Source organism: Neodiprion pinetum, chromosome 5 (genome assembly GCF_021155775.2).
Source record: "Neodiprion pinetum isolate iyNeoPine1 chromosome 5, iyNeoPine1.2, whole genome shotgun sequence".
Lineage (NCBI taxonomy): Eukaryota > Metazoa > Arthropoda > Insecta > Hymenoptera > Diprionidae > Neodiprion > Neodiprion pinetum.
Genome location: NC_060236.1, coordinates 11,587,797 through 11,603,798, shown reverse-complemented (window position 1 = coordinate 11,603,798; position 16,002 = coordinate 11,587,797). Strand labels below are relative to the sequence as shown.

At 37.7% G+C, this 16,002-nt stretch overlaps 1 protein-coding gene across 4 annotated transcripts in view; it reads left to right on the top strand.

The window, feature by feature from the left end:
• Positions 1 to 16,002, top strand: part of LOC124218896 (telomerase-binding protein EST1A) — a 250,214-nt gene that overhangs the window by 135,287 nt on the left and 98,925 nt on the right. For all 4 annotated transcript variants that reach the window (XR_011177146.1, XM_069136132.1, XM_069136131.1 and 1 more), the window contains exon 18: positions 12,166 to 12,347. Coding sequence is in view for 3 of the 4 variants with exons in the window: in XM_069136132.1 (XP_068992233.1) it covers positions 12,166 to 12,347 (182 nt within the window). In the remaining variant the exon portion in view is untranslated. The remainder of the gene's footprint in view (positions 1 to 12,165; positions 12,348 to 16,002) is intronic.

Sequence of the window (16,002 nt, the reverse complement as noted above, 5' to 3'; positions counted from 1 at the left end):
CCTGGTGAAAATGCAAGTGATTTCAGAGCAGATGTTATGACATTACATACACAGAAATCACGTGACGGGTTTCCTAGACAATCTTCTTAGCACCTCCTTAGCTTAACTATGGTACATCTTTATGCGGTGACAATGAAATGGTACCGATCGAAGCGGAATTATAATCAAATTAAATAAGTTAGGTTAGGCTAACTACGCACGTGTATTTGTTCTAACGATGTTATTAAAACCAGCCGAGTGTAAGATGAAAGCCTATAAAATTGAATTTATTAAGTTCCGATGCACTGGCTTCAAGATGGATGAAATCTGTTCAGTAGTTATAGTGATTATCGTCTTCAATTTGGTACTCCACTTTTATTATTACACACCTTTACAGGCCAGTGTACTATAAAGAACTCGCCAAAGCCGCCACAGCAGTCGATCAATTTAGATCCAACCACAGGATTGTGTTCCGTGTCCGAACTGTAAAGTATTTCATTTTTCGTGAGGGTTAGTCAAAATATCGTTTCTTGGATATTTACAATAGCTTTTTTTGCAGCTTCAAAGGGTATTCAAAGAAATTTCGCGATAATGCAAAATTAACACAATGGAGCCGGAGAAAAAAAATATACACATGAATAGTAGATTTTGCACCAACAAGGCAAAGTAGGTTTTTTTACGCCGAGCGTAAGTTGGCAATATGAGTCGTAGGCGAGAGCGTGTATGAGTCGAAGACCAATATTGCAAAGACGCGATGGAAAAAAGACTACCTTCGTGGTGCACACGATACTTGATGTAACAAAAGTGTGCTTTACAAGTTTTTTGATAGCAGAGTACATGAATTAGAACACTTTTGATTACTAGAATGTGAAAGTGCACTTTTACGCATTCCGATGCGCTTTTATTGTACTTTCGCTAAAATGGTTACTTTACGTATGGAACGAAGCCGTAAAAGACGCGTACCATACCACGCAGTGCTCCTAGGCAAATTTGAATAAAGAACCCCGAAATAATCTTATGGAGATTGGGTTTAAGGTAGTAGTCCGGTGTGACGACCGAAATTTAGACGTTTTTTCATGATTTTTTTTTAAAAAGTAAATAAAATGCTATCGTTTTAAAGTTTTTACATGTTTTTATTGGTGTTTTGAAGTATATAAAAAAAATTTTTTGAAGTTAATTTTACATTTATTTGTTTAAAATTTTTGACGTCAATATGGAGTCCTCAAAGAAAAGATGAGTTGGTTCGGGGAAACACACAGCCTTCCAAAGTCATCTGAAATAAAAAATTCAAAGAGATTATTATTCTGTAGACTTCATTTTAGGTCCCGAACCTTAAATATACATAAAAATAAAAAAACAAAAACAAAATGGCGGACTTGTGAAAAAAGTTCTCAAAATCTAATTTTTTTTCTTCATAAATTGTTTAAATAAAATAGTTTATAATTAAAAAATTAAATGTTTTAAAGGTTCGGCATCTAGATATGTGTGTCTAGAATAACGGGTTAAATTTTTAGCTAAATCGGTTGAATAGTTTTGAGTCAGTGATTCCCCGAACTTTCGAAAACATGGTTTTGAGAAAAACGCTTTTAAAGTTTTGACAACAGATTTTTTTCAATAAAATTATACTTACATTAATCAGCTATGCCTGGTGCATAGAGCAGTCCTTCCGTTTCCTCAAAGTTGTCATTTTCAGCAGCTTTTAGAGCTCTACGTAAAGTTCTGGCTTCTTTGCAGTTGGCTTTTTAAGCACAATATTAGCAACAGATTTGACAGCGACGCTTTCATACACACGCTTTCATACACACCACGGCGCGCTCTCTTATTTTAGCTATAACTTTAAGAATAATTAAAATTTATGTCTGAAATTTTTATAGCATATTTTTAAGATGTTTTTCTTCCGAAAAATGTAAAAAAAAAAAAATCGATTTTTTGAACCCGTCACACCGGGCTACTACCTTAAGTGAAATCCTCTAAATTTTGTATATGAGGTAGATCGTGGCATTCTGAAAAAAATTATTAAAGATTGACATATACGAAAGACATAACAATTTGTAAAATGAGAAAGAGAAACGTGACGGACGTTCACTGAAAGAAGAAAATTGCTGACATTAAAAGGCGAGAAATTGTTTTATTCAAGTTAGATTTTGAGAAAATGATATCAAAGACCGCGTTTCATCCATGTGTAGTATTTCATCAGTTTTTCGTCACGACAGGGAGATTGTTGCGGAAATGTAACGTCATTCGATTATTCAAAAATAAATTTTGCAAAATGAACATGATTTAATTAAAAATATATTGAATAGGAATAAAACATGCATTTTTTAAAAGTTTTGTCAGAAATTAAACCGAGGTGTGACAATGAACAAGCCAATTTGTGACACTGTTTCCAATCTGTGAAATAAAATACTGCGATATTCAGTCATAAATCCGCGTTGAATCAAAGTGTTGTTTTAATGTAATTGTTTTTACTCAAACAACTTTTTTAGGAACTTGCATGTTCCTGAATGGTATCGAAAGTCTTTATTTCAGCAGCTATTGTATATGATCAGACCTCGATTTTTCTATATTCATTTATCACCTCGGCGAGATTTGAGAGTGATGGAAAGTGTGCGACTAAAAAATCAATTGAATTGCCAAGAGTTCAGAGTAGCTAACGAGCAAGTAGAGAACGATTCGTACGTCTTTGAACCAGTTTGGACGTTGATCACCCCACTCTCATCTCCAGTGACTCCAGGGATGAATAAAAGAAAGTGACAGTCGAGAATAAAGGATAAAGAATATTGATGATCGGGCTGGTAATAAGCATGTGAGCCTTAAGACCCGTTGTTATTGACAGGGGGCGTGTTGATAACTTCCCAGGTCCTTTTTGTGCCTCTAGGCGCCAACCGCGTTGACGCATCAGTTAATAATTAAGAGCCGCCTTCTACCTTCCGCCACAAGTCCAGTTCACCCACCACCTCCTCCGACTTATTCTTCTTGCATCGCGTCAGGTTTTTGTAACCCATACCGACGCTGACCCGTGAAGCACTATTCAAATGGTGAAAACGATACTCATTCCCAGACCCCCATCAGAAATGACACTCCGTGGCAGATTCGACGGCTGCCTGTAATGGACGGCAACCGCACTAAACCTCTTGCCCTAAATTTGTATTACCACTATAGTCAAATTGAGCTCGACTCGTGGAAAATGAAGGGCTGACCATGACTGACTTCGTTAACTTCTGCAGAGGGCTTAAAGAGTTAAGAGCCGGAAGGAACATGAGAGATTACTCAGACGGCGCGACGAGAGTAACGGCTAACTTCATCCTAGAAAATAGTTGATTACACCCGTCTACGAGGGTGAGAGGGTTAATACCGAAGGACGGATGGGTCGACTAACTGCAGGATCGATTTTAACTTTTACCCAAAGTCTCTAGTCTGCAGCTTTTTCCCCTAATCCGGAAATTTACAACTTTGCTTTTCTTTCTTGTTGCGGAAAGATTCGACTGCGTTCTTCAAGTGAATTGCACAAAGATTTTAATTTGAATCGTGTGATTTCAAAAGATAAACGTCACATTCATGTAGCGAGCTATATAATCTCAAATTGTTAAAATAAGATATGTGCATTGTTGCAGATAGAGTTGTAATTAACAAAAGCACTGATTTAATTATTGTTCTTATATTTCTGTTTCATTCATATACACTTACTGACTTTGTTTATATTTAATTATCCTTTATTGTAATATTTGTATGTATAATAGGCTGAAGATGGACGGCTGTCAATACTGGCCGAAACTTTCTAGCTAAAAATATTTCGAAATTACCGAAAGCGAAACCGAAGAAGATTTCCTTTAACTATTAATAAAAACAAAAGAAATTCAGTTTGAGATGAACATCTATGCTTTGATCCAATCACCATTTTGTTCATTCGTATAAATAATACCTACGTGAGACGGGAAAACTTGCTGTAAGACTATTTCATCTTGTCTTTGGAACTAATAACGATACCACATACCGAGTAATATACCATAGAAAGTGAATAAAACATGTCATCGGCTGTTTCACGTTATAGCCTTGTCAAAACAATAATTGCATTATTAATTGGTTCAACTCAATATAAATCTTTCATAACGAAGTGCTCCGTGTCCTCCCAGCCGTGGTGGTTAAATACTAACAATTATCCTCCTGTATGATAAATCAAAACAGCCCACGCTGGTTCGATCCAGCCGCCACTGCGAATGAACGCTGCGAGCTATTACGGGCAACGTAATATTGAAACTTCCTTTTGTGCCCGATAGTTCGCTAGGCTGACTAATCAGTGTTCGATACACGTGAACGAAATCACGGCGTCGTATTGGGGGGGGGGGGGGGGGGGGGGCGGCATCTTTCTGAAGCAGGTGTCAAAAATTACCCCTGTCGAGTCTCCGAATGGTCGGTATTCTTTTATTTAGTCCGATTACTGATCCCGCTGGCTAGTAACCCTTTCATCGAAATAAAATTATTCTCTCTGTGTCTAACGCCCAAGTATAACAGGCGGGCTGTATCTCCAGCCGAAGAATGACTAATGATTTTTGAAATGACAGACAACTCTCCGCGCTCCTAAGGCATCTACAAATAAAATTGCTATTGTTCTAGAAACTGGGAATTGCCAGTGTTGTCTAAGGGTGCCTAGCAAACTTGACGAATTTCAGTAATTTCGAATTGTCGCCGTTTGCAAGCTGCACTGTATCGCGAATTCAACTACGATTATTATCAGACTTCGACAAATAGGGAAAGTACAGTCGGGAATTTTGTTTTTGTTTATTTGGCACCGGCCATCAAATTAATCGGCTGTTGTGAGGTTTCAAGTTGTGGAGTTGATACGATTACCAATGTCAGTGTAGCCGCCACTTATCACCAAAAAAGTATTTGTCCTAAGCGCACGCTAAAGTATTCCATATTTTGAGAAAAAAATACTCTCGGAAAAATTTTACTATTAGAGACTTTTTCTGAAATTTAAGTATCGTTTTCACCAAATAAACTACCAATATTTTCGCTTGTCATACAATAGGAGGCTTCTGTCGTGGAGAATTAACTAAAATGAATTTCATCAGCTTAAAACTTTATGTTATTCAATTCCTTACACTTGGTTTTTCAAAACATATTTTACCATCAATTTGATAGTACGAGTATCTGATATTGTTCTGTAATTACACATTATCTGGTCCCTAATTTGATAATCGATCTATTCAACATAATGTAATAAATAGGTCTATACGTAATTAATCGCATTAAACGAAAATTTATAAATTGACCCATTTGACACTGAATATCCCTGATTTCTGAATTATTTATACCTTTATTAACTCGTGACTGGTTTGATACGCGTATCCGCTATTGTTCTATTTTGATCTCACTAAAATTATGGCACCCGCGTCTGTTGCACGCACTTGCTTCCGAACTCTGCAATTTTTATTACAACATACATTTAGTTTAATATTTCGAATAATTCATTCTGTTCCTTGAAAAATATGCTTTTCATCTTGAACGGCTCTTATGAATCCATTTCGCCATTTTTTCAGCTCTTCGTCCCTTGTACTCTAAAATATACAATTTCTTTATAAGCAAGTATAATTTTTTTGTGAACGTTTAATAATCGATCATTTTTTCGTATGTCATTATCCACGTCGTTTTCAAACCTCCTATAGTTTCGTGTTACGCGGTATCTTGCAACTTATATTGAACAATATTCTACCTTTTGTTCAAAATTTTGCTTTCCGCTAGTTTGTTTGATCGTATTCAATCAATTGTTTTCACACTGATAGCGAGCATCTAACATATTTTTCTATCGCCGCAGTTTTGCATACGCAGCACACATCACGTATTGTTCTAGACTGTTTTCAACATCAACAAATAAGGGAATTTTTCTACAAGTTTATGCTACTTTTTTTTTCTCTCTCTGTAACTCATCACATTTTTTACCGAGGCTTTAACTTGTTTTAATGCCTCTGAGGGTTTGTCAACGTAACGTACACGTCATTTTCAATCAGACTGCCGTTCAAAACAATTTCATACGCCCATAGCTGTGATAGACTCATTATAGCATCTCGCGCAAGGTTGAAGAACCTCATTTTCTGTCTAAAAGACTATCGTCACACAAAAAATCCTCAAAATTCACTCACCCAAAGTCCGCAAAACTCTGCCTTCTCTTAGCGCATGTCCGTTAATCTCTTTCCGATTATTTGAAACATCTTCACGCCTAGAGTCCGCTATGTATGCATATCCATTGTCACAAGCTTTAAAGCCCGTTAAATTCTATTTCGAGTTAATATTAATTCATACTACCAAATTTCGATAAAAAATTTGGAAGACAGTCAAAGTTCAATCCAGGCACGGATAAAGTATGACTTGTAATTTTTAAGATTGAGTATTCCAAATTTTAAGTTCATTTCATATTTTTACTTAATGTTTTTCGACAGTCAGTTATTCCGTGCACGTAACGGACCACACTTACGTACGAAGCTGTAAATGTGAGCTCGCAATAGGAGTTTTGGAAAATTCTAGATTACCCACGTGTTGAACACATGGTGACTGCAATAATCTCGTCAATTGGTCTACCGATGCTTACGTTGCTTGCGGACTGAAATGTAACGTAGAGGCGATAGTAATTAGCCGGTAGCTTGTTTTCTGCTAATAAAGCCGCATGGATGAATCGACGACTGACGGGGTATTGTCGCTAAGAAAAGATGGTAGCATGGAAAGAGAAGAAGAAACGCATTATTGGAATGGCGGGGTGGTATGTGCAGTATTTACGTAAGGTTCTTACGCGATTGCGCCATGGTATCTCCTAGCATCTTCCGGTATCGTCGCGTATCTTCTGATACTCAGGTGGATGAAAGACGCCGCGCAATGTCGCCCTCATAAAGAGCCAGGAACGGGCAGTGATCGTTCTCCTCCCGGCGTCGTTTTAGCCCTACCCAACCTCGCCTCACCTTTTCTAAGCTTCGCTAGATCAGGCTGTCGTAAGCTAAGTTCGCATGGGTTCAGTTCATTTAAACTCAGCCCAAGAAACCCCAGAAGGTATCGTCCGAGTGCTTATGGTGGTAACAGCGACAGATATACGATATAGTGAAATACCAAGAGGATTGCTTCCGTTCCTGAAGAAAAAAGAGCGGCTCATGCAACAAAGTAAATGGCAGTCGTACGCATATCACTTTACTCGAACTATGAGCATTGCCGTACCAGGATTACGTATTGCTACAACACCAATACCGGTTAGTCGCTTACACATCTCTAATTATAATAATACGTGAAATGAGCCCGAAACGTGCTCTTCAGTTATTTGAGATACGATATTGAACTAGTGTGGTAATTGTCCCAGTATAGCTGTGAGAGCTATACACGGGGTGTGGGAACCACTGCACGTATAGTCGAACTAACCTAACTTTTTGATTCCTCGCGCGACGATCAGCGGGCAGCGACATCAGCCCGATAATACAAATTGTTCAACTCCTGAAGCTATACTGCATGTTGTATGCAGTGGAGTACGTCGGGCGTTTACGAGAAATTTAGGTGTCAGAGTCGCACTTTGTCACAGTGTATATCTCTTGAAACTTGAAAATCAACTGTGCATGCGCGAGTCTTATCGGCTGTTCGCACAGCCTGGCCAACTCGAGTTTCAGCTGTCAAACTGTTTCTGGCGGCGCTGTAGTTGATACGAATTTTCGAGGTTAGAATCTTAAATAATTGAGGTAGTGACTCGTTAAGGCTTCGGAAGCATTTGTTATTGGTTCGGAAAGTGTATTCTTCAAAGAATGGTCGGAATTTAATGCTTATGCTCTTCGAAAATTCAAACGTACACATTTTGTGCACGTTGGCTCCCTGCATCGCAGATGAAAATATCGCTAAGTGAAGATTTCACCGACCAATAAAATTGAAATATTTGGCGCATACGCAGTTGATTTTCAAGTTTTAAGAGATTTTCCCGGTATAACATTTTCATGTTTTTACTGCCATACGTCTTATGCTTGACTAAAGTCTTAGCGATTCTCACACGCGGCACTCGTGATTAAGTTACGATCATTTTTGTCGCTGTATTATGCCCCATGCTTTGCGTCGTTGCGCTGCGCTGCAGAAGTCCCTTTGACTCCCGGTTTATCAAGCGTGTAACTGAAACCTGCAAAAACCAACGACTGCTGCGGTTGCGTGATTATGTTAAATGATGTTCAATGATAATTAATTGGTATATCCTTCTTCGAGATTGGTTTCTTTTACACTTGTTACTCCAGCATACCTAATATTTATATCACGGGAGGAGATAAGGAATCTCGGTTTTTTCATATGATTGTCACAAAACGTTAATGAAAAAGAAAGAACAAATAAAAATTTTTTGTTAACTTTTAAAACTCGCTGTCGGTACGTAGGAAGCAAACGGATATATACGACGACCCCAGAGCTGTCCCAAGTCATTTTTAAAAAATTTGCTGCAAGTTTTAAGCCTCTACATCAACTGGAACACGTACCTCTAAGCTCCGCATGTTTTAAATGTAAAATACATGTAGTTTTTACAACTAGTTATTGCGTTTTGTGTGACTTTGGTATAAATTAAGAGACGGATTTGAAACTTGGCAGGTTATTGCTTGTAATGATGAGAACAAACCCTGAAAATTTCAAAAATTTGTGATAATTATGTCTTAAAAAAAAAAAGAATTATATTATGATATGATGATGAAATTTCTAAATTTCCAGGGTTTGTTCTTATCATTATGAGCAATAACCTGTCAAGTTTCAAATCGGTCTTTTAAATTATACCAAAGTCATACAAAACGAAATAATTGGTTATAACAACTTCACGTGTTTTACATTTAAAACCTTCGGTGTTTAGAAGCTCATGTTCCAGTTAACACCGAGGCTTGAAACTTTGCACAGTTTTTTTTTAATGACTTGGAACAGACCTGGGTGGCGTCCCAATCAAAAATTTTCACACCCCCAAATACAAATCCTAACCCTAACAAATATGTATATATTTGTGTACATCATTTTTTGTACAACATATTATATGTATAATCTTGTAAGTTGCACGTAATGACATCACGGTTGATGCAACGCAGCACAACTCAGTACAACGTAACGTGATTTACGACACGTGACTCGAGCGGTGCTACTGACGTTGCCTGGGATCGCATATGATTTGCGTTGCTGCGGCGCTGGCGTCAATCACAATCTTCTGAAAATTGGCCACGGATCGTTGCCCCCCGGTTTGATTGGTTGGATCGAGTTACATATCCTGGTCTATGAGTTTTGTTTGCTGGCTTGATTACAGACCCTTGTACCGACTGTGAGGTTGAGTTATCGTGTAGCTATACATGACCAAAGTCAGCGAGTTTCTCAATCGATTGCGGTTTCCATTCGAACTAAGTTTTGTTCGATGCGGAACTTGATGGGTTTCTTTTTTCGTCTTTGAAATACCGTGAAATTTAATACGATTCGAATTTTTCCAAACATAGTTTCAGACTCGGTATACTTTTCCCCGTTTTCTTTTTCTCTTCTTTACAATTTCACATATTTAACGTTTCATCTTCGACCCAGTTCTTTTTAAACCTTTTTCTTCATTTGATTCTTGTATTACCTTTATGCCTTACTTCGAGCACTTTTCGATCTGTATAAAATATTAACACACGTTTGCGAACCCAGAATGCACGGGACTTCTGTGCATAATTTTGAGTCTTTTATTTTTTTTAGATTTTCATTTTTTATCACGGTTCTTTCTATTTATTATTCACTGAGGCTTGAAGAGCCGCACGAAATCGCTCTCGACATGAATTTAAATTTTTAAACGTGTCGAAATCTATAATCAAGAGACTAGTTTCGTACCGGTAGTATGAGAAACAATTCAATCAAATCAAAGACTTGCGCCAATCTTTTTACCGCGAAGGCAATGTACGGTACGCGAGAATATCATCCCGTATTTTTTCCTTTTTCACTATTGGCTGCGAAATTCGAAGATTTCATTCCAAATGTGGGTTCGAAAAGCTTTCATTTAAGCAATTTCTGTTCGTTCAGTTATCATCGCATCTGTAGGTAGGTTAGAAATTTTTGCGTTACACGATGCAAGCTGTAAGATTCGAGAATAATTATTTCAACAACTTTTGTGGTTTGACGTATTCTTCGAGTTGGAACTCTGAGTAAAAAAAGGTTTGAAATATATAATATTCTATTTGATGTTATTTATTTTCACATCAAAAGAGTGGATAACAGCGTAACGGAGTACATAGAAATAATGAACTGATGCTATAACTCATTAACGTTAGAAGGATCTCATGTCGGTACGGTTTCTACAACAAATTCCAAATCAGTAATTAACATTAATACTTTCTATTTAGATTTTGGATACTCAAAGCTTGCGCTGAAGTGAAATCAACACATCTTGCTCACTAACAGCTAAGGTATTTCCAAACTCGGAATGGCGAGTCGTAGAATTTAACACCATTATCGTAGAATGTGTCCACAGAATTCGTAATTCAATTTCATGATGCATCAAAAGTTGTTTTACGATACGGCTTTGGTAAGGTTCTAAATTTCAAAATTTTTACAATCTAAAGTCGAGCCTTTCCGCGTGATTATGATGCTAATGCGAGAGCAAATCTTTATGCCGGTTGATTTCTATGTAATTAAATGTTGATCGCTTCGAAGTAAAAGTTGAAACGGAGGCAGATTACTTCTACATCTGATGCTGTGTAGCTTTTTACTATTACGCCTTGTACCACGTGTGGTCCGTCATTAAGGTTTTTCTTTTCATAGAGTCTGATTTAGCAATGATATGTATCTAAAATTCCAATCGGTCAATTTTAATCGGAAACTCAATCCGCTGTTGGTATAGAGATTCCACTATAAATATATGAAGAATTTATGAAACTTGGATGGTTCAAAACTTTGCAAATGACCTCGGTCAATTAAAACTTCAGGTGAACAAAGCGATGTAGCACTGCATGCTCAATGTATCAAACATAGCCCAGGCAAATAGCGAGCAGTCTTATGAAGTATACGCAGAATTTTTTTTTGACCTTATCCGATTTATGAAGGGGGAAAAAGTAACAATCCACAACGATCCATTCCCAAAAATATAATCGTACGTATAATTTTACGTACAAAAAATATTGAAATTAATCCTTATTGTCAAGTATGTTATTCAACTATCAACGCGAAAAATAAAGAATTACCGACGAAACGAGAAATTTGGAGTCATTAGTACTTGATGGGTTTTTTTAGGCAAATATCACGGGATAAATTAAACCGTATCATTATTGTTCCATGAATGCATCATGCTTTGATTAGCTCGATAAAGCGTTTTGGTGCTACTGTAAAAGATTTCCTCTAGAAGCTTGTGGGTACAATCGATGCATGCAAGCATATTGCACATATCTACGAAGGACATATACACGTATAAAACCGAATTTTTCTAGCAACACTTCAGAAAATGAAATGGACTCCTTTAAACTTGTGATACAGGAGAAAGGACCGGCATGAATCGCTGTATTCCACTAACGCAATTCGAGTAACAAAGTAACTTCAGTATGGTAAACAAAGCATCAACTTTCCAGCATGGTTATTATGTCTTGTACGTTTGTATGGGCATCCAATTATTTTCAGCAAGTCCTCCCACATCATACCATACCATAGTCAATAAAAGAAAAATCAGTACCTACAGTTTAACTATGACAAATTTCGCCGTGAAGAACAGAACTGAATACTGAAGTGATTCGAAATGAACCTTTGTGTATTGTTACTTTGGTGGGTTACAAGTTTTAAAGTACATTTTTGTAGATATTTTTCACTTTAATGTACTTGGTGTAAGGTTTTTGCACCTGAGGTGCTTTTTGGAGATTTTCGTTAATCCATCTAACTCGGTCCAAGTTTGTTTTCCCTTTTTTCACTCTTTAAATTCAATGTATCTTAAGCAAACATCTTGTATTATATACTTGAAACTGTAAGTCCTGTGAACTCTTACAGTCTTTCGAGGTCACACGCCACGTCGTAGGTCGAGCTTACTCGAAAAACCGTAAATCTTGAAAATTTTTCTTAACTAGAAATTTTTTTTAGCTTATACAGTATCCGTTAAACATTTCAAATTTATACGTATTTTCAGCGTAAAAAACATGGAAAATGATGCGTGGATCATTCGAATAATCCAAAATAATTTTTATCCTCATTTTGTCTCTACTTTTTCAGAAACACAACTGGAACCTGGCTACAGATCCGAGGTTCAAGAACGCGCGCTAGTCGTATCCTTGCAAATGTTCAGCTTGATCCTCGAGAGGGCTGTTTCATTATTGAGGGTGCAGCTTCAACGTGATGAACACCCCAGACTGATAGTTGATGAAGACATGCAAGTTCTACTCCCTGCCATCAAGGTAAAGTATCTGTTAAATATTCGAGCCCTCGTTTTATATGGCTTACGTCTATTTCTTGAATCTGGTGTTCAATATATATTTTAGAAAATTGTCACCGTCAGTATTTGATCGTGTATTTCCATTATTTTCCTCTAGATTCTCTGAATCTGGATATTTAAAAAATTGATCATAATACAGATCGCTGCGAACAATCTTTGCAATCTCTATAACCGTTTGTAATCATTGCAATTTTTGAATTTTTTTGTAACCATTAAAATCTCTGTAATCGTTTGTGATCATTTGTAATTCTGCGCTGTAATCTTTGTGACCAACTTCTGATCTATGTAATTGGAATCAGTGTAAGCCATTTTTGCTTAGCTATTACCCCCTCGGTGGACCCAAAAATACGGGTTTTTAGATATTCTTATTTCAATACCAATCTTCCGTCCGAGAATCGCCAACTCCAAACGCTTGACTCAATATGAACATAACTAGTATTCAACTAGTACGATATGTTACCAGTACAGAAAGTAGACGATTTCTGTCAAGCGTGAATCATGAAGCAAGGCGAGTGCTACGATCGCAAGAGTCAAATATAGCCCATCAGTACGTATGACGAACGCTGTCTTTCCCGTACTTGTGAAGCGAAGTTTGATTTGAAAAGCACCGAAGGTGTCACTCATGGCACGCGAATTAGGGTTAGGTAACGTACGTTCAATGACGCTGTGAGTAAAATTGAGTCTTGTACTAGTGCGCATGTGCCAAAAAAGCCCTAAATATAATTTTTGCAACCCCAGCTTGCGTGGTTCGATTTTTGAAGCCTGTGGAGCACGTGCGTAAAGTGTGACATTTTCGACTCATCATTTCCTACATTCAATGCGCGAAGTAATTACTTCGTACACTTACTACACAAAAGGGTTACTTCGCACAATACGTTTTAGACGCGTACGCACTTCCAAATAACAACTCAATTTTACGCACTGTGTCATTGCGTATAGGTTCAATTTTACGTGATGTGAGTGACGCCTTTGGAGTTTCTCAAATCAAACGTTTGATCACAAGTGTCGCAATCAATAGCGTGCTTTCATCATGTAAATGGGCGATATTTGACTCGTGTAAAACCTTGCTCGCCTTGACCAATGCTACGTTGCTCTCTCTAGAGACAATAATCAGTCAAATTACTTACTCGTATATTCATTCGATAAATTGCCTGATTCTTGCCAATTTTTCGTGACTGATTTCCCAGATAATGTTTATTTACAGAATGCGACAAACTGGCGATTACAATCTTTAATAACTCGTCAGACGACAAAGCGACATATTTTTTTTCAGATTTGTCATTTTCATCCTCATATCTTACATACATGGTATCGTTTGCTTTCATGAGTTACTTCGAGTTCGACTGAAATACTGTTTTTTTCGAGTGCGATTCGTTCGCTCGACGGGGCGTGTTCACGCCGACGGGATTTATGAAACGATATGCTGTCGCACCCACGCTAGCCGCCGGTGGTCGCTAGTCAGTGGTCACTGGTTAGTGGTCAGTGGTAAGTCGGGCTTTCAGCCTCGTGTCCAGCAGGCAAGGTGTACCATCTCATTATGCAACCGACAGGATTAATGCATGCATCGAGAGAGCTACGTTCAGCATCGAGGGACGTTATATTCCTACATTTCTGTTACCTTGTCTAAACTACGTTTTGTACTCATTGTACAGACTCGCATGGAGCTCGCATTGTGCGCTCTTAGGCATTAGTTCTTTCACCCTCTGTAGTTCTTGATTTCCAGTTTCATGCGTACTTTTCTTCAGTAATTACTACTGTACTGATGGTTACATGATTAGGTGCATTCCTGATCGAATGACTGTGCTTTCATTTTAAGAATCAGTCGTACGTGATGTTTTCTATTCTGATATCGCCACGTGGACACGCATACCAGTGAACTTCGCGGGATGAATTCACAGTTTTCAGAACTTTGTTGATAGTAACAGCGGTCGCCTATTGATTTTGTACATTTGAAAATGCTTTTTTCTCCAATGTTGGTGATTCGGAAATTTTTTAACGTTATTTTCTTTCGACCATGACATTTATCTGGAATTAAACGCTCATCAGCACAGGAACTGGTTGCTCACAATCAGATACGTTAACAACGAGTACCAAAAAAAGGATTGAATCACGTATTGCGCGAATTTACAATACAAATTCAGATTTATGTGTCATATTTCAATAAAATCTTTTTGGAACATTCAAATAAAACTCATTGTTCATTCTCTCGCCGTCTTCTAACCTAATCGTTAAGCCATCAACGTATTAGATGACGTGATATCGCCAGGTATTTTTCGGCTGAGTCTTTCTCAGGAACAATTTCATTCTGCATAACTTCTAAGTGCTCCATCATATTGCGGACTGTTCAGGGAATATTAAAAAAATTCTTTTTCTACAATTAGTTTCATTTCCATGCTATTTTCATGGCAAATAAATCCAAAGACTCGGTGATTGATGAATACCCGCAGTTTTTGACAAATGCCGTATTAAAACCCAGCCCCGTGTTGTCGGCTTTCTGTCGAAAAGTGTATCCAGAAGTGCGTGCGCAGTATCGTAAATCCCATATGGGCCATTCTACGTCATACTGGACAAAAAGTGACCACGTATTTTACAAATCGATCAAAACGTTTCTCTTGCAAAGTATGCGTATAAAGCAGACACGTTTTTATTCATTCGTCCAAAATGTCGAGAAAACCTTTATTTCTGGATCAACTAAAACATCTAAACGCCGTACCTTTCTTTGTTCTCTCTGCGAATGAGAGAGTTTTTAATAAAAATTTTAGGACGGCTGCAGAAACATAATGGTTACGAACTCATCCCGCTTTCATCCCGCACAATTTATCCACTTACGGGAGACACATTCGAAAGGGTATAGTAGGCTGGTCGTAATTATTATTATTATTTTTTTCAATTTCAGATATGAATCATTCAACTGATTCACTTCTGATCCATCCTCTGTCAATTACGCATCCAGTCCAAACGACTTATTTCTAATCCACCTTACATCAAATACTACCGAAACCTACTCTACGCCCAGCCAAGGTGTTATTTGGCTATTTCACGGTTCGTACGCGTCGATTATGCACTAACGTGCTTACAACTCTCAATGCAGGAAATGACAGAAGAAGGAAGGGATCGGTTTACGAGTGATATACTATCGAAATGGTATAGTTGGTTTATCGTTAATGCTCAAATAATTGAATTATGACAGGTATGTTTATGAGTGACTCGAGCGAAAGCTAGGATTGAAGTGATGAGCTTAGAGAAGGTAGACGCTCGCTATTTGTAGTTCAGGGACGAAGCTGTGAAGATGAGGAGAGGTTACAGGGTGTAAAGTGACTGTAAAACTGAGAAAGGAATATGAAGTCCGGAGGACGTAACGCTGGCAAACAAAATAAAACGTCCAATTGAAAATTATACCACATTTTTATCACAACTTGAATTTGGATCAGTAGAATTTTCAAGCGAATTGAGTAGAACCTAAGGGAAATTCCTTCAATCTCTATATGCGGGAAGTCAAGAATTATTTGCGGCTTTAAACTGTGGAAGTCTCTTCACAAGATAGTGAGTAACGAGACTCTAGCAGGACGTCAAATTCGCTGACCATCGACCGAAACCGGTCCCGTTTCGCGTGAAAT